At 35.1% G+C, this 19,896-nt stretch overlaps 1 protein-coding gene across 3 annotated transcripts in view; it reads left to right on the forward strand.

Annotated features, from left to right (window-relative positions):
* The first annotated feature begins 8,854 nt into the window (after positions 1-8,854).
* MCF2L (MCF.2 cell line derived transforming sequence like) overlaps positions 8,855-19,896 on the forward strand; it is a 247,192-nt gene continuing 236,150 nt past the window's right edge. The window contains exon 1 of one of the 3 annotated variants that reach the window (XM_031958738.1): positions 8,855-9,124. In XM_031958738.1, the coding sequence (XP_031814598.1) occupies positions 9,046-9,124 (79 nt within the window). In that variant the 5' untranslated portion in view covers positions 8,855-9,045. The remainder of the gene's footprint in view (positions 9,125-19,896) is intronic. The other 2 variants (XM_031958746.1, XM_031958747.1) reach the window with 2 other exon arrangements.

Consider the following 19,896-nt stretch of genomic DNA (forward strand, 5'->3'; position numbering starts at 1 on the left):
CCAATCTTGGAAGCAAAGAGAAAACCTAGGGGAGGGAAAGGGTAGGGGGAGAGAAGAAAATGAAAATAACTATCACAGGATTTAGGTTTATTTGATAAGGAAATCTATTTACTAACAACAAATCAGCTTTTCCTTGTTTAAACTGGTTAGTGTTGATTGTGAAAGTCAACATTTCTTTGTTAGGATGACATTTGAAGATTTTTTAGAGAGTGCAAACTGACAAATCCTTTCCCTGTATCCTGAAGCAAGTTTCAGTAACATTGTCTCTGAAGATTAGAACTGACAAATATTAAAATTAGTTTAACCTAGAGAAAGGACTTTGGGATCCGAGTGTGGATCACAGCATAGTACTTTCACTTTTTGTTATTATTGTTGGCTTGCTTTTTGTTTTTTTCTTTTTTTCCCCTAAGATTTTTCTTGTGCAGCATCATAATAGTGGAAATGTTTATTTTCTGTCTAAGGAAGGGGGGCGGGGGAAGCAGGGAGAAAAATTTTCAATACAAAGTTTTGCAACAGTAAATGTTGAAAACTATGCATATATTTTGAAAATAAAAAGCTTTTTAAAAAAAAGATTGCATTTAAAACCTCTCTACAGAACTGTTAAAAAAAATAGTTTCATCTCATAATTAACCCAAATAATTATCTATGAATTAAAATGCTATGGGGAAAAATTAGTTTGTATTAGTCAGAAAGCGTCAGTATTATAGTTGATGCTTTATTCTTGGAACTGCTGATTTTCTGAACATGTTAGTCATTAGCCAATGAAAGAAACATGTCAACTTTAGCTAAATTTAACTATTTTAATCTTCACATCTTTATATGTTTGAAACTAGTGTATGACCAGGAAAATATGATTAGGCAAAGGAAGATGGAAATACAGCACTATTATGTAATTGACAAATTCAATTATTAAATTTCTACTATGTGCAAGTTACTAAACTGGGGGATACTAAGAACAAAAATTACACATCCTAGATCTCCTATTGGAGATGATAACAACCTCTGTAGAGAACCATGATTAAGAAAAAGTACTTTAGGAAAATTTAAGAGCTATTCTGGGAAATGACTTGTGTGAACAACAGATAGCATCAATAAAACATTTTATGTATTGAAAAGAGAACCAGGGGTGTACTGAGCCCATTGTTAAATGTTCAGTGTGAGGATTAACACCTTAGAAATCATCAAAACTATATATCAAGTCTGATTTATTGTTTTGTTGATTATCTAAATGTATACTAGATACACTGGATTTCTTCAGAACTTACCATACTACCACTACTCCTTTTTAGCTTCCTTTTATGTGTTGCCTTTCCCCTTTAGATTTTAAGCTCCTTTAAGGGCAAGGATTTGTCGTTGTTTTGTTTGTCTGTTTTTTGTTTTTTCGCTTGGTATCCTTAGCATTTAACTTGCCAGATCTGCATGAATTTGATGCCCCAATTTTACTTTCAAACTATTTTTTGGCCATCATAATCATTCACTTCCTCCATCCATTCATGTTGCTGTCAGCTATTAATTTCTGCAATTAATTCTTGAAATGTTCTTGATTATAAAAGTAACTGATTCTATTCAGTCTTTTTCATCTCATCCTTTTTTGTGATCATGAGTTATTTTAGGACTTCTGGCTCTGGAAGAAGTTGAGTAGAAGACTAGGCTGGATTGTCTTTAGCCAAATGTAAAACCCTTTTAAAGACCTCAAATTCTCTCAGAAACAAAAGCCTATTCTACAAGTGGTATTGTATGGCTCGAGACGTAGACGTATAACATAACCCTTGTGTGAGAGGTTAGAACCACATTAAAATATAAATATTTAACAAAATAAATAAACTTAAAAGAGATAACATTACATTTTGAAACTAAGTCTATGAATAGCCCCTAGAGATCCTGCTATATGCATTAGTAGTCCCAGGAACTATTTGACACTACTATTTTCAAAACTGAAAATTAACATTGCACAGGGAGTAATAGAGATATAAATGGGGGGTATGAAGAGGTTGCAATAGAAACTTCAAAGAAGAATAGGAATAAAAAATGTCATCAGAGCACACAAATTAGTATACAAAATTCTTAGTGATTCACATATGACAATGGAAGTGAAGGAAGTTCTCTGGCATATTGGGTAGATACCTTATAGGGAACTTAGGGAAGAACAAGAATTCCATAAAATGGGCAGACATGGATAGGATCTGTTGGATATTGTCAACATCCCAATGATGAGATTACCAATCCATGTGAGTATTTTAATGGTATCAACAAGATAAACACATGGCATTTATTTAAAATAAAAAAAATCAAACCAATCCTTGCCAAAAAAATCAGTGTAGCATTTGAGGGCAGGGGGAGTGTAAAACATGGAGTAAGAGTAGTTGTATTTGAATCCTGCCTCAAACACATAATGGCTCTGTGATCCATGGCATATGAATTAACCTCTCTGAGCCTCAGTTTTCTCATCTGAATTATGAGAGAGTTGGACTCAATGATCTTATAAGATTTCTTTTAGTTTTGAATCTATGATCTGATCCAACATCCTAATTTCAATAATGAAGAATTGAAAATAGGGGAGATTATCTGCAAACAAAGCTGTGTAAGCTAGATAGACAGAGAATAGTCTCGTAGTAGAGGCAGTAAGATTTGGGCTGAGAAAGCCTTCTTGCAGAAGGTGGAACTTTACCCTTTAATTAAAGCATGTCTCTTTCTCAGTTCTTGCTCCATCTGTTTCAAACTTTTTGTTCTTTATTCTCACATCCCACCACAATTATGGCAGATGAACCTTCAACCTCAATGAGAAAACTGGAATAGGGTAAGAAGCATTGAATTTAGAATTACAACACTTAGATTAAAATCTAAACTCTGCTGACTACTATCTTAGGAAATGTCTTTTTTTTCATTTGAACATCAATTTCCTTTTATAAAATAAGAACATTAGATTATGTTACTGGTGAACACAACTCTGGGAAAAGGAAAACTCCTAAAAAGGCTAATCATAGAGAGTATAGTAGTATCAGCAGTGGTAAATACAAACTAAGAAAAAGAAGAATGAAGTAATTAATAATTGCATGCAATTAAAAAAAACCACTCCCCTCCAAAAAAACCCACACCCAAATCTCTTCCCATAAACCATATAGGCTCAGTTGACATTTTCATTTGGCCTCTCTCAAGAAGATGCCAGTTGCCAAAAGCCAACTAACCTCATCTTAATTGGAGTGGAGGGACTTTATTTATTGATAATGTCCCTCCACCCCAATCCACCTTTTTTTGGCAAAGATACTGGAGAGGTTTGCCATTTCCTTCTCTAGTTCATTTTCCAGATGACCCTTGTCCAGGGTCATACAACTAGCTCGTGTATGAGGCCAGATTTGAAGTCAGGAAGAAAAGTCTGATCTTGCTCTCTTGTAGCTGTTCCCCCTTTATGGGTCCTATCCCAAAAAGTAGCTAGGAATGACCAATGGGAAAATGGGCCCAATAGATGTAAGATGTGGTCATAAGAACCATCAGAAATAATTAAAGGGGACTGAGGATCTGGCTTCTAGGAAGCATGGAGGGGAAAGGGAATTTTTAGGTGACCTAAATAGAATGCATAATGTCAGATTATTTGCCAAATAACAGCTATGTAGGTACAAATGCAAACCTATTTCCTTCCTACAGGAGAATGTATAGGAACTAGAGGAAGCTAACTATATTTTCCAGGTGTTCAAAGTATTTTATTGAAAAATGGAAGACAGGGTTTTAAAATAAAACAAGAAAGAAGGAGATCCTGATCTGTGTTAGGAGGCCAAAGGATAGAATAGTGGAAGGAGGAAGGGAAGAAGGATTAATGAACATTTAGGGCTGATAGTGCTAAAATGAGGTTTTATCCAGAGTGAGGAAGAACTGGACCCTCTGGGGATGAAGAAGCCATTTGAGCTTTAAGCAATGGTGAGAAGTCACAAGTGGATAGTGAGGGAGAAATTATCTCTTTAGGCTCAGGGAAAGGAAAGATGAGCAGTAAAAGTTAGTACTGATGAGGACTAAGGCAGTTTTTGGTTGATATGACATTACTAATAATGAGACCAGTCTCTTCCTAGGATATTTGTTTCAGACATAATAAAGACTAGAAAGAAAGACTTGTCAAACCTAATTACTATTATCTACTTCTGGTGATTTATGTAGGAACAAATGATATTGCCAGATGGAAGCTAGAAAGTATTACTAGGGATTATGAAATGTATTGTGAAGTGCTGGGCAAGAAACTGAAAACCTTTAGGAGCACAGGTGGGATTCTCATCACTACTACAGTGGCCTTGGGGAAAGAGAGGGTGATATGAGAAAAATACAGCTGATACAGAAAATAGTGCCTGAAAATGAGATTTGAATTTTTGCACCATAGACTGAGTAGGGGTGATGATCCTTTGGTTAAAGAAGGATAGTTTATCTAACAAGGTCTGGTGAAATACTTATTTGCTTGGAATCTTGTAGAGTTAATGAAAAGGGATTAAACTTAAAAAGGGGAAATAGTAGAACAGTATATATGTATAATCCACTCACATGAATTTTACAGAGAATTTGTAGTTATTGAGTCATTTCAATCATGTCCAATCTTCATAATTCCATTTGGGATTTTCTTGACAAAGAATTGTTGCAGTTTCTCCAGTTCATTTTACAGATGAGGAAACAGAGGCAAACACAATTGAATGACTCACCCAGGGTTATACAGCTGGTAAGTCACATTTGAACTCAGTCCTCATGATACCAGGGCTGATGCTCTATCTAATTGCTTAAAAATATAGAGAATAGTCATTTAAAGTAGAGAGAGAATGGTAGAGAAACCCAATAATTTATACGAACTTTTTTTTAAAAAAGAGAACTGAGATAAAGCCTCAGATGACCTTACATTTACAAAGTAATAGCAAGATTAACTTGAGATTGTGATATAAGGAAAAATTTGGCTTCATAGGTTTCACTGAGAATGGGATGTTTAGCTGTTATTTAATTCTGAAAGGATATGCTTTTTTGAAAAAATGAAGGTGGGAAGGAGCATTATTTATTTAGGAAAATATTCTTATAGGAGGAAATCCAGGATCTAGAGGTGGGGCTTATTGATGTAAAACATTAGAATAAATATGAGCAGAGAGATAGATAGACACGCAGAGACACAGAAGTGATGTTCTTGTGGGGCTAGAGAGGAGGCAATCCAAAGAGTAGTAAGAAATTAGTTCAGAAAATGCATCACTTAGAATCCTGATACAGTGATAGAAGAATATTTATCTGTACATCTTCAAGAATTATCTCTATGTCTCTAAAAAGAAAAAGACCTACTTTGTTGACAATTTCTTCTTTCAAAAGGTGAAGGAAATGATGAGAGGATTGCTATTCTGGATCAGATTCTGATGAACAAGGAACTAGTTGCTGCAGTAAAAATGATGAGCATTTTGAATTCATGAAAGTGTTGAGGAAAGAGTATAGTATGTCATCTATCCTGAATTTGGGAAAGTAGGATTTCACAGGATTCAGAGCCTAAACTTATTGAAATGATGTCAATCCAATGGGGATGAGTAATTCTCAAGAATAAAACTCCAGAGACAGAAAGATAAAAATGAGAAATTATAAGTGGAGAAGAGCTTTTTAAAAAGATTAGTGTGGATACAAATAATGCTTCTTAACCAATTTAAATTCTTAATATGGGATGCATATATAAGGATATAATAGCATGCAAATAATATGGACAGATAAATAAAAATAATTTAAAAAGCTAGGATGTCATGCTTAAATCAGTTGAGGATGTTTAGCCTGACAAAAAGAAGTCTGAGTGGGACATGATAGAACTCCCCTCTTTCACAATATAGCCTTTGAAATAAGCTAAGTGACACTGCCATGAATAGATTGAATTGTGAAAGAGAAATTGAATCGTTCAACTTGGCTCTAGAGCAAAGCTTCTTAAACTGTGGATCTCAGCCCCATGTGGGGGGGTCACCTAACTAAATGTGGGGGGTCACCAAATTATGATTGATTATCAATAAATGTTTGTTTTGTATATCTGTTTTATATAGCTATATTCCCAAGATTGCCTAAAAATTTCTCAGGTTTGAAAAAAGGTACCAAGATGGAAAAAGTTTAAGAAGCCCTGCTGTAGAGTGCTATATGATTAGGAGTAGAAACTGAAGGTGGTAATTACAGAAAGATAGATTAGGCTCAATATAAGGAAAAACTTTCTAAAATTTAGAACTAATACTGGGTTCTTCCCTCTTTAGAGACCTTCAGGCAAAGACTGGATGATTGAATTTCCTCATGAAATAATTGGACTAGTTGAGCTCTGAGGTCCTTTCCAGCTTTCTATGTTTGGATACCCTGGATACTTTAATTGTGTAATTGAGATGGAATATGGGAGGTATAGGGCATGGAAAATGACTAAATTGAAGAATGGGAAGTAGCTAAGTTGAGGACCAGATGTAGCTAGAGCATCAATCCTGGAGTCAGATACAAGATGAAATCTGGCCTGTGTGACTTTGGGAGAGTCACCTAATCCTGTTTGCCTCAGTTTTCTCATCTGTAAAATGAGCTGAAGAAGGATATGGTAAACTACTATAGTAACTTTGCCAAGAAGACTCCAAATATAGTCAGAAAGAATCTGACACTATTGAAATGAATGCACAATAAAAAAAAAAAGTTAAGAAACTGGGAGGTTAAGGTTGTTTTAAGGATGATATGTATGTATGTATGCTGAAGTTCTGGATTTTAACTCTAAAGTTGTAGAGGAGAGAGATGGTGAATCCAGTACTGAATTGTAAACAAGGAGAGTGTCCTAGAGGTCAGTAGACAATAGCTACCAGAATAATAACTCTGATTAATTTTATTATATGTGAACAAAGTCTATAAATAAATTCTATTAAATCAAATTGTTTGTTCAAACAAATACTATTGAAATCAGAGCCAGTATGACCCATATGTTATTTGAAAATTGGAAGTACTGGGTATCCTAAGACTCTTAAAGTAAATTTAAATTATTCAAGCTGTATTTTTGTTACAGAGAACTTCTTATACAAATTCTGCTTACTGTAATGAAATTTTACCTATAGTTCTAAGTAACAAAGTGATTCTAACACCTTATGATTAAATGAAGAATTCTGTAAGTGCTTAAGAGCAATCTGTAGAATATACTTCAACTTCTAATATTAATTTTAAAAAATTTAATAAGCATTTATTAAGCACCCATGATGTATCAAGGCACTATACCAATCTCATTTTTTTCTCACAACCACTCTGGGGGAAACTAAGGCAAGCAGGTCAAGACAAGTGCCCAATGTCACACAGCTAGTTTGTGTTTGAGGTCAATTTTGAACTCAGTCTTTTTGATTCCCAAGTCCAGGACTTGAACCACAGGGTCATCTTGCTGCCTTAAAATACCTCTGTATTGTGTGATCATATTTAAATTATATATAATCTTGGTGACAAATCAATGTGGAGTTAGGAGACTTGGATTGTAATCCCAGCCCTGAAGTTCACTTGCATAATCTTGAACTAGTCAATTAACCTTGAGTCTGTTTTGGCATGTGTGAAAAGTAAAGGATTTTTGTGAGGAAAGTCTTTTCTAAGATTTACAATTCTACATACATATGAGACTATTATTATTTATTAGCATCAACTAAAAGAGCACACTCTCATCTTTGATTCAGAAGTCCTGAATTAAAATACCAGATCTAACACTTTTTAGCATTCAGCCTCAGAAAAATCAATTTATCTTCCTGAACCTCAGTTTCCTGGGCTGTGAAATGGAAATAATTGTCATGGAAGAACTCTCCAAATTCTTCTCCAACTTCTCCAAACTCTTTATTAGGAAAGTACTTTGTAAAAAAGTGCTGTCTCCAAGAGAATTTTCTCTTTTCAGGGAGACAGGAGTATCAGGAATCATTGGGCTACCTCTCTATCTTGGCTTGGTTCTTAACCCTTCAAAGTTGAAATTATTATTACTATTTATCTCATTCTTTCCTTTTTTCCATAGGATTCAGAGATAAATAGAATAAGTCTCTGTCCTGATATTAGTCTTTTGTATTTAATATTTTATACATTATTAATATTTTGTTCTCATTTTTTGACATTCCTAGAGAAACGGTAGTATCTCTGTTCCTGCTAATAATAATAATTTATCCAAATGGGTTTACATACCTCAATGCTCAGATTAGTCTTTTGAGGAAGTCAGCTCCTCTACTTGAATGGGGCAATTTCTTCAAGCAGTTGGCTGGGCTGAGAAAGCTTGGCAAATGGAGTTCCACTCTTGTAGATGCCAAGAATCGGACTTGGGAAAACAGCTGTGGTGAAGAAAGCAGTGCCAGTAGGGACTACACAGCATGGAATACTCATTGCTTGGGTTTCCTCCATGTGTAGGCTGAGGTGATGTGAGGTGGTGGTAGCCTGCATTTGCAATATAGCTATACCATTTTTGTACCCTGAGATGGAATCGATAAATCTCAAGTGACTGCTTTAGTAGCAGCTGAGTTGGCAAAAGGTTTTAAAAAAAAAAGGAAAAGAAAGAAAAGCTGTGAGCAATTTTGGTGGGGGGAGGGAAGAAAGTTGGTTTGCTTTTGCCTGGTGCTGCTGCATTATTTGTTTAAGCTCAATCAGCTGCTGTTCGCTTATAGCTCTTCCCTAGAACCTGCTTGATTCAATCAGAGCAAGTGAGAGAGGAGAGGGTGGAGGATCAAGAGAGGGGGAGGAAAGAGTCAGGTAAGCCTGTGTGTAATCGATGTTGGGCATGAATTGTGGCATTTAGTAGTGACAGGGTAGGCACACGCCAGCACCCAGGAAGAATGGCAAGTTTTAAATGACCATGAGGGGTGCCCTACTCATGACCGATCTCAAGCAACATCGGCTTAGTCTGTGCACTGCGGTGGGAGAGGGAGGGAGCGAGGGGAGGAAAAGGAGGGTGCGCTTGGACCCTTATTTCTGTTGGTTCGGAGAATCTGTATGAAGTAATTGAAATGCAGAGCTGGGAAGCACTGCTGTAGTCTTTTTCTCCCCTTCTTCTGGAGCAGAGGAAAACATGTTTACTATGGATGATTTTTATTTTATCGGAGAATGAGATTTTGGCTGAGAAATGAAGAAATGGCCCTGGAAGAAATGGTGCAGAGATTAAATGCCGTTTCCCAGGACACTGGTAGGAGGAGCCGTTAGTATTAAGTAATTTGTTGTTATGCTTGATACAGTTTGTAGGATTTGGGGAAATGCATGTCATGTGAATAGCGTTCTTCATTTCTGTCCGGCAGGGTTAACAGGAAATAAAATGACATGGAGGGGAGGGCGATATTAGCTGTATAGCGGCAGTCATTCAGTCTAAAGCATGGTTTCAGTATCTAAGAATGGAGAAAATGATCACATATTAATGAGACGGCTTTCTAAGAAATCTGTTGAATATCGTTTTCACCGAGTTAGCCGGGCAATTTATACTGTCTTGAAATTCGCTTGCTCAGCTTTCTGTGGAGATGCTTCTCTGCAGTAGTTTTAGCACTGGGTGAAGCATTTGTGAATTGAAAATCGGAGGCTTTTAGTAGCTTGATGAGGAAGAAAAATCTACACATCCAGTCTCCTGAGTAGCTGTTCTTTTTAGGGAGAAAAATCAGAATTAGATTGTGGAGTATTTGAGTCTTCAGGTGCATATAAAATCTAGAACAGATGTTCAGAAAAGATATGACTAATGGCAGTTCCTCATAATTGGACTTCGATTTTACCTGTTAATTAAAAGATAACTTAGAGAAAGCAGTGTTTGAAAAGAAGTTCCCGTTGATAGCATTTGGATTTAGGAACTGAGCAGGGCAACTTATATGGAGCCGTTTCTGTGCATTTAGGATATCTTCACTATTTCCCTTTTGGCATGATGTGTGTATGCTGACTTTGAGAAACAAAGAGGAAATAATCTCTGTTGACGTTCAAGACTGCTTCCTTTTACACCTTTAGAACTGTTTGAGGAAGTCAGAATTCAGAAATATCCCATTCCTAGGTTGACCAATGAATGAATGAATGAATGAATATTATCTTTCAGAGTCAGTTGTAATAATCTAGTCTATTTCATGAGTAAGTGAAAGGGTGTTTGCGGAACAAAGCAATTAAATCAGTGTCGTATTTGTGGGGTTTAAAGGGTGGGGTCTCATTAAACCATTTCCTTAGACTTTTGCCCCACATCCTATTTGAAACATTCATTTTTTTGAGTTATATATTTCCAGAGCTTTGTTCTCTTGAACTTGCCTCTAGGTGAGATGTGAAACAAAAACAGTTCATTTTTTCTCTACTTTTTTTCCTTGGATACTTCCATAGTTAAAAAGAGTAGTTGAGATTTGGTAGATATAAATATGTTGCATTAATATCTTGAGGTTAAGGGCAAAATAAATAGCACAAATCCATAGGGAGTGGGGCATAATTGGATAAGGGGGGAGGGGAGAAGGGAAATACAACTGAATTCATTTGGCTCTTCATACCCTTTGCACTTAAATGAGACCAGAACCCCTGAATGGGAACCATTCCAATTAATGATATCATTCTTTTACACTTTCAGGGGAGGGATTATTTCTTCCAAAGCAGTGAAGGGTGTGTTGGATATGTGTGGGTGTTTTAAATCAATAACAGGTTATCTCAAGAGAACTATGGGTATGTATCTATCAGATAGTGGGCAAGTTGGAAGGGCAAGTGTTTACTATCTTTGGTCTTTCTTGTCTTTACTAGTCTTGCAGGTATTACCATAATTTAAAAAAAAATCTCGCTAGGAATCCTTTTATGTCTATATACTACCTTTATGTCTTTCCAGTAACAAGGTGATACAGTGGAAAGGACATTGGATTTGAATTTAGAAGACTTAGAGGGTCGTCTTCTTTCTGTCACTTAACAACCTATGTGACTTTGGACAAGTCATTTAATTTATCTTAAGTTCAGTTTTCTTCTCTGTAGAATCAGGGGATTGGTATCAGTGATTTCTAAGGTCTTTTCCTACTGTATATCCTATGAGTTTCCTGGTTCTGTGCCCTCTATTAAGGCAGGAAAATCCTGAGAAACACATAAGAAATGAATTACATAAATTCTTCATTAGCTGCTTCCCCATTCATTCATTCTGTAGATTCCCCCTGTGTCATAGTTTCCTCTAACTTGATAATGATTTCTTCCTTAAATTTAGCTTCATTCTCTACTTCAGGTATAAGAAACTAAGTATCTTTCTTTTTCAGCAAATATTTCTAGAGTGCCTTCCATATGTTGGAAGTAAGCTCCAAGCAGCTGGTGATGTGGTGATAGATAGAACAGAAACCCCTGCCTTCTTATTACTCCATTTTATTTTTAGTCTATGAAAAAGGATTAATCTGGTCGTACATGAAACTTAGTATTGACTTGTTATCCTTTACACAAAGGATTCTTAAGTATTTCATACTGTGTAGAAGAGAATATTTATCACTTCCCTCTTTAAATGAGGAGACCCAGAAATCAAAAAAGCTCTTAAAATTCCCACATGTCACAAAATGAATTTTTTGGCTCCAGTCCTGTGCCTAGACATAGAGCTAAATTAATATTAAGAGTAGTGTCTTTTATCTGGCCAACTGATATGGTTATCTAAAACAAGAAGGCTTTAACTCTTTAGGAATCAATTATAGCTGAAAGCTTGGGTAAAATCCCATTATCTTTAAGAATGCATGTCATGTCTATTTCACACAGTCACAGCTGTATCTTGTTTAATCTGAAACATCTTTATGGACCTCTTTTACCTTTGTGTTGAGCACTGCTAACCTGTTTTAATTTTGGATTAAAGAAAAAAAGCACATCTCCTAATCCAGCATAGCTCATCCTATGCGGATTTCTGCATAAAACTGAGAAACAGGCTTCAGCAGGTCCCTTAAGATGCTGACATTTCTCATGGTTTCCTGTTCTCCAGTGACCTTGGAAATGTGCTTTTGATGCACTCACCTAAATCCAAGCTTTAAATAGCAAGACCTGCAGCTTCTGTCCAATAGCTCTTCTTCCATTTGGAAGGCTTCCATTTTTAGGGCTTCCATCTGGTTTTGTTTTCCCTCATCAGATTTGCAGTGTAAGTCCATGCAAGAGCACTGAACATCTGTGAGATAAACATTGCTGATATGGTTGAAACATGCATTCAGGGAAATGTGTGCTAATAGGAGATGTGCCTGGGAAATGAAAATTGAAATCCTACCTCTGTAGGATTGTTTGACCTTGAAGAGCGCTCCTAACCTCTTTGTTCCCCAGTTTTTCATTTGCATATTGGGCATATTAATAAGTTATAAAGAAGATTAAGGTGAATAAGATGTATAAAAGCAATTTGTGAGAAGTGGGGCACAGGAGTATCTGTAACTGCTAAATTGTTTTCCCAGTATTTCCATAGCTAATTTATACCTTGTCCTCCCTATGTTCTTATTCCTTTCCATGTGTATTGGTTTTTTAGTTCAAACTTAGCCACTCTGAGGCATGTGAAAATAATGCAATGATAGCTTTAAAGACATTCTTCTTCAATAAGATACTAACTTTAGAGGTAACTCTGTGCCCAGTACTCCAAGATGCTGTGGGGAATCCATGGAAAAGTGTATAACATGATCCTTGCCCTCAAAGGGCCTTAAGCTCATTATGGAGAGGGGATGTGCACACATGAAACAATAGTTTGCAAAGGAGAATATAGAAGATGTTCTTCTTCTAAGGAAGGATGAATTAGTGTGGGTGGAAGTACTCATGCTTCCCAGGAGGAGTTGGGACTTGAGCTCCACCTTAAAAGGGTGTGAGCCTTTGTGTAGGTGCAGGAAAAAAGGGAGGTATATCAATTCATGTCTGTGGAAAGGTATGAACACAAGAATGAAATGTGCTTGTGTATAGAAAGGAGGATAATCTTGATTAAAATATAAGGTCTGTATCAGAAGATGAAATGTATTGAGGAGGGGATAAAATTGAATAGAGAGAGTGGAATTGAATTTGAGAGAGACCTGAATGCTAAGCAGATTACACAAGGCAATGGGGAGCCATTCATTTAGTATTAAATATTAAATGAATACCACTAGCACTAGATTAAATAGTATTTGTCTTTTTTTTCCCAAGTGATGATTTCTGAGCAGATGATTCCTTTTTCTTAATTTTGATACCCTCTGAATTGTGAATAAATAAGGAATAGAGACTAGACCTGTGATTTTAGTGGCATTTGAGCCTTCCCCAATCCTTCTACCAGATGAGCAGATTCCTTCTGCCAATGCAAGTTGACACCTTCTCTATAACTTCTAAAGTGAAAAGAAACATTCCTAATATATTCCAAATTCCTATCTTATTATTATTTTATATTATTTATCATTCCAGATGATCAGTAATTCAATTTTTTTCTCACTGGTATGAGTAATCAAGAATAAATAGGTTATATCTGTAGTCACATTTTTTAAAACGCTCTCAATAACTATTGATTAATTACTAATAATTGAGAAATTAAAATTAAAACAACACTGATAAAATAAAACCACCTCAAAATCAATCAGATTGGCTAATAGCAGAAAAGATAAATCACAAATGTTAGAGGGGATATGGGAAAATTGAGACACTAATGTAGTATTGGTCCAGTTTTGAATTGATCTAATCCCTCTGAAAAACAATGTGGAAATATAGCCAAAGGGCTAAAACAAACAAACAAAAAAAACTGTGCACATCCTTTGCCCTGTCACTATTAGGCCTGTATCCCAAAGAAATCATAAAAAAAGGAAAAGAACCTATATGTATAAAAATGTTTTAGCAACTTTTTTGTGATAACAAAGAATTGGAAATCAAGGGAATGGCCATCAATTCAGAAATGATTGAACAAGTTGTGGTATATCATTGTAATGGGATACTGTTGTGCTATGAAAAAAAAATGATGAGTAGAATGGTTTCAGAAAAACTTGGAAAGACTTATATGAACTGATACAATGTGTAGTGAGGAGAATTTGGAAAACATTGTACATAGTAACATGTAAGACGATGACGTTATCTTGATCAATATACTGATTTATGACAATTCCAAGGGACCTGTGATGAAAAAATGTTATCTGATTTCAAGGAAATAATTGGTGGAGTTTGGGTGCAGAATGAAGCATAATTTTTTCACTTTTTTCTTGCTTTTTGGAGGGAAGGGCAACATGGTTAATATGGAAATATATTTTGCATGATTTCATATGTATATATAATTTTCATCACAATTCTTTTTTTTATTTTTATTTATTTTTAATAGCCTTTTATTTACAGGTTATATGTATGGGTAACTTTACAGCATTGACAATTGCCAAACCTCTTGTTCCAATTTTTCACCTCTTACCCCCCCACCCCCTCCCCCAGATGGCAGGATGACCAATAGATGTTAAATATATTTAAATATAAATTAGATACACAATAAGTATACATGATCAAACCGTTATTTTGCTGTACAAATAGAATCAGACTCTGAAATATTGTACAATTAGCTTGTGAAGGAAATCAAAAATGCAGGTGGACAAAAATATAGGGATTGGGAATTCAATGTAATGGTTTTTAGTCACCTCCCAGAGTTCTTTAGCTGGGCATAGCTGGTTCAGTTCATTACTGCTCCATTGGAAATGATTTGGTTGATCTCATTGCTGAGGATGGCCAGGTCCATCAGAACTGGTCATCATCTAGTATTGTTGTTGAAGTATATAATGATCTCTTGGCCCTGCTCGTTTCACTCAGCATCATCAGTTCGTGTAAGTCTCTCCAGGCCTTTCTGAAATCATCCTGCTGGTCATTTCTTACAGAACAATAATATTCCATAATATTCATATACCACAATTTATTCAGCCATTCTCCAACTGATGGGCATCCACTCAGTTTCCAGTTTCTAGCCACTACAAAAAGGGCTGCCACAAACATTCGTGTACACACAGGTCCCTTTCCCTTCTTTTTCATCACAATTCTTGCTTTCTTAGTGGGTGGTGGGGTGGTGAGAGGGAGAGGATTCAGAACTCAAAATCTAAAAACAAAGAAGTTATACCCTATAAACAAAACAGGAAAAAAGTAGATAGCTTATAGATAGCTCTGTAGCTTATAGGAGTCATGGGAGTGTTGTATCATGGAAAGGCATAGACAAAACCTGGAAGATGGCAATACCGAACACTGATTAGAACACTATTCTGGGACTTGAGATCTGGGTTTCACTTCCTGCTTTGAAGTTACCTTGTTTGTTCTCGGATAAGTCATTTATTTACTCTGAATTATAGGTTGTTTTTTTTTTATCTGCATAAAGGGATTGGATCTCTAAGGTCCTTTCTGATTCTGTTTATGATTTTAAGATCTAGTCCTCTTTTTTTTTTTTTTTTGATAAGTCTTCCTGATAAGTACTATATTTAGTTCTAGAGTACAGTGCCTCCCTCTCTGTGTTTTTTCCTCTACTTTCTCTCTTTATATACACACACACACACACACACACACACACATGCCATATATATTTTTCTAAACTTTTTTGTAGTCATCATATTTGTTGTATTTTGTTGCAGTAATATTATATTATTTTCAGGTTTCACAGTTTGTTTATCACTTCCCCCAATCAGTAAACACCTTCTCTCTATTTAATTCTTTGCTACTACAAAAAGTGTTACTATAAATATTTTTTACATATATGGTAAAGAGCGATTTCTTCACAAGATTATTAACATTTCAAAAAGGTAATTTTAAAAAAATACTAGATTGTAAACTCCTTAAGAGTTAGAACTAAGGAGAATATTCAGTGTTTTAAATAGCATCAAGTTACAACCTTCTGCACAATGATATTTGTTATGTAGATGAATAATAGGGTATAAAAGAATAAAGACTGGCATGATGTTATCCCTTTAAAATGCAATGAGAATTCCTTATGTGTTCAATAAACAAAGGACCAGCTTACAAACAAAAGGGTCGACATAGCCAGCAAGCTATGATTCTGTTTTTTTCATCATTGATCAAATTGAAGATCATTATCTTGGTTTCCCACAATATTATAATGAAAGACAAGTATGGATATGAATATGAGAGTATGAGAGACAACGTTGCCCTGAATCAGAAAGACTTGTGCTTGAATTTTACTTCAGATACTTAGACTGTTTGAATTTGGGCAAATCATTTAATGTCCTTGTTTCTCAGACAATACTATAAAGTTGATTTCTAGTAAGAGGAGTTTGCTGTGCCCATGAAATGGCAGGTTTTATTCCTCCTCTCTTCTCCTCCTTTCCCCCACACCACTACCTGTGTTCATAAATAATATATTAACATATTATAATATATTTATTTTATAATATAATTTATACATTATAATGTTATTATAATTCAGTCATATTATATTTATATATTAACATATAATATGATATATTTATAATATATTAACATATAAAAAAGGTAATTAGAAAACAAAAATATAAGTTCTTTGGGGGCAAAGGAGTGTTTAGTTTTTGTCTTTGCATTTCCAGTGCTAACATAATACCTAGTCAGATTAGTTGCTTCCTAAATCCTTGTTAAATGTTCCCCCAAGAGAGTGCATAAGTACTGAATTTGACGTCAGGGAGGCCTGAGTTCAAATCTGGCCTCAGACATTTATTAACTCTGTGATCCTGGGCAAGTCACTAAATGCCTGTTTCCTCATTTGTAAAATGTGGACAATAATAGCATCTACCACCTAGAGTGGTTGTGAGGAGAAAATTAAAGCTGCTTTGCAAACTTTAAAAGTCATACACACACACACATACATATACACACATATGTGCTAGCTATTATCTATCTGTTATATTAGACATTATGGCCAAAATCCTGGTGAAGAGCCTCTCTATTCTTACCTACACTAGTCCTATAGATAGCAGGTTTAGGATATTAGCAAGGATCAGAAGGAAAACCTTTCTACTTATATATATTATATATCTTTCAGTGATACAAGAGCCTATGTTTAATAGTACAAGGCCAAATAGATGCATCAGAATATATAGACAGAAGGATAATTTGCACATTTTGTTGGTAAGGGAATTTCTACTTGTTACAGAGAGAATTTAAATTTGATTGGAGCTCACAGCTGTTGAATTAGTTTGCTGTTTTATTCATGGTTTGAGCTGTGTCTACACCCCTATAAAATATGTGCATCTACATGCATTATCTAAATTTGGCATATAGGAAGCATTAATAGACAAGAGTCTGAGATCTGGACTATTTCTGATAGAGGAGAACCAGCATAATGTCTCAGGCTAGGGAGGGAGGAAAAAGGAAATCCCCTGAAACACTGCCAGATTAGTGGACTAGAATTTTTTTATTCTTTCTAAATATTGATGGTTTAGAGGTTCAATAGGTTTAAGACAAAAACTGCTTCTCTGGCTATCACTGAAAAGAGGGAAGTAAGTTCTTAGTTTATACTGGCCAACTTCACACCAATCACAAATATTGGGTAAACTTACAAATTTAAGCCAATAGCAAACAGAAATCAGAGAAAATATGTAAAATAGAAAATGCCAGAAAATACACAGTAAATTAGATTTTTAGATGGGAGCAAGCTGAAATTTTAGTTCACCCAGGGGGAAATTACTTGAAGTCTCTAGGAAGACAAAGTGAAAAATCAGAGACATGTTGAAAAAACAACTATCCCCACAGGTCAGTAGCTTTTGAAATCTGTCTCTCTCTGTCTTGGATCCCTAAGAGAGTTTGGCACTACACATCTTGGAAGAAGGAATATATCTCCTTTTTCAAGTTGTTACATCAACTCTGCATCCATACAAATCTTATACATCACACCATTCTCTCTATCAATTCAGCACTTGTACAATGTGCCTGACGTGGCTCAAAATACAATGAGCACTAAGATGCTTATGACACTATTGAGTATACTAAATGATTGAGTGTAATTTTGCAGAAATAATACTGAACTGGAAATCAGGAGACTTGGTTTCTACTTCCTATTTGCCCATTAATTGACTGAGTATTTCCTTCTGTGTAAAATGAGGGGTAAATTAAATGAGCCTCAAAATCTTTTCCAGCTCCAATACTCTAGGATTTTACATTTGTTATTTATCATTTTAAAGGCTCCTTTTGAAAGGAAATTTACCATGTTATAGTAACTTACACCTCTGCCATTAAGTCAAATTTTTAGCGTAAAACATTTAGCTAACATCATTTTAAACCAAGAATTTTAGAGGGAAGAAATTGAATCTTTTTTGAGACATAAATTGTCTTGTTTCTTTGTGGTGAGAGTAAATGTCGCTAGCTAGGAAAAAAAAAATTTGAGAAAGCAGAATTGAAAGCCTGCATCTGTCAAAAGCTACTTACTCTTCAGGGAAAAGACTCATCCAAAAGATTCTATTCTGAGCCATTGTTTTTAATTGGCAAAAATTAATTCAGAGTTAATTGGAGTGCTTTTAAAGAATGTTAGGATATGTGTGTGTGTGTGTGTGTGTGTGTTTGTGTTTGTCCTAGAGAAGCTATTCCATTGTAGTCAGGTAAATCAGACTTAAATAGTCATGTCTCAGATCATTCATTTTAATACCTTAACATTCTAATCAAATACTTTATGAATATAGGCTTTATTTTTTCATCAATATTCTGGTCAAGTAAATTATCTTTAATTTTACAGGCATTCTTTCATGTAAATAGAAGCTATCAAGTTCTCAAATTCTGGTATAATCTAAAAATAGACTGTTTTGAGTAGGTTTTAATTTCAAGAACTCATGGTTTAGAAGTTAGTGATTGACATCTGTATTATAGTTGACCTTTTAGGGAATTCTTTTTTTTTTCCTTTGCAAATTTAGATTCAAGCAACTTTAAAGTGAGGCATTTGTTGTTGTCAGTTATATCTAACTCCACCTGCTTTGGAGTTTTCTTGTCAAAGATACTGGAGTGGTTTGCCATTTCCTTTTCCAACTCATTTTATAAATGAGGAAATTAAGGCAAATGTGGTGATTTACCTGGATCTACAAGTTAGTAAGTGTCTGAGGCCAGATTTGAAGTCAAGAAGATATCTACCTGATTCCAACCTTGCTCTATCCACTGCATCACTTAGCTGTCTTTGTGCCACCTAGCTGCCAAATGGGGTCATGAATTTTCAGACATGATTTACTACTCTAACAAGAACTTTGCTGATATGATTTGATTCTCACAATAACTCTATGATAAGTACTATCATTCCCCATTTTAGAGTTGAGGAGACAATCAGGAGTTGTGACCTGCCTAGTTTCACACAGCTAAATAAGTGGTCTAAGATGGATTTGAACTTGGGTCTTCCTAACTCCAGAAATAATACTTGATTCACTACACACCCTTGCACACTTGTTAGAGTATAATTTATGTTGTTAGTTATGATGGTTATATTAAATTTTGCTGATTAAGAAGCTCTGGCATTACTAAGCTTTTTCCACTTGTGACGACTTTTCACCCCAGAAATTTTCATTTACCCTGGGCATAGAGGTATATAAAATAGATATGTAAATCAAAATTTGCTTATAATAAATCATAATTTTGCATCCCCCACATTTAGTAACAAGATCCCATATAGGGGTGAAGTTGGGAGCTTTGCCACAAGGATAGGTTCAACTGCATGTAGAGAAAATGTGGCAGGGTCATTGAGAAATGACAGAAAATTTTTTTTAATCAATAACATTTAATTTTTTTAAAAGAAAAAATTATCTTTCTAAGGAAGTTTTAAAAGAAATAAACTTCTAAGTCTCACATTGTTTAGTCTAACTTTGGTTTTCTGCTAAGATTAAGTAGAACTTCTTCCATCCTTTCATGAACTATTATTCTTGACAATGAACTTCAGAGAAGTTTACCTTAAAAAGCTTTTTAGAATAATTTTTGTCATCTTCCTATTGATTCTTCTTTTTTATTTTATTAAAGCTTTTTTATTTTCAAAACATATAAATGGATAATTTTTCAACATTGACCCTTGCAAAACCTTGTGTTCCAAATTTTCCCTCCCTTCCC

The sequence above is a fragment of the Sarcophilus harrisii genome, chromosome 3 (genome assembly GCF_902635505.1).
Source record: "Sarcophilus harrisii chromosome 3, mSarHar1.11, whole genome shotgun sequence".
NCBI classification, from domain to species: Eukaryota; Metazoa; Chordata; class Mammalia; order Dasyuromorphia; family Dasyuridae; genus Sarcophilus; species Sarcophilus harrisii.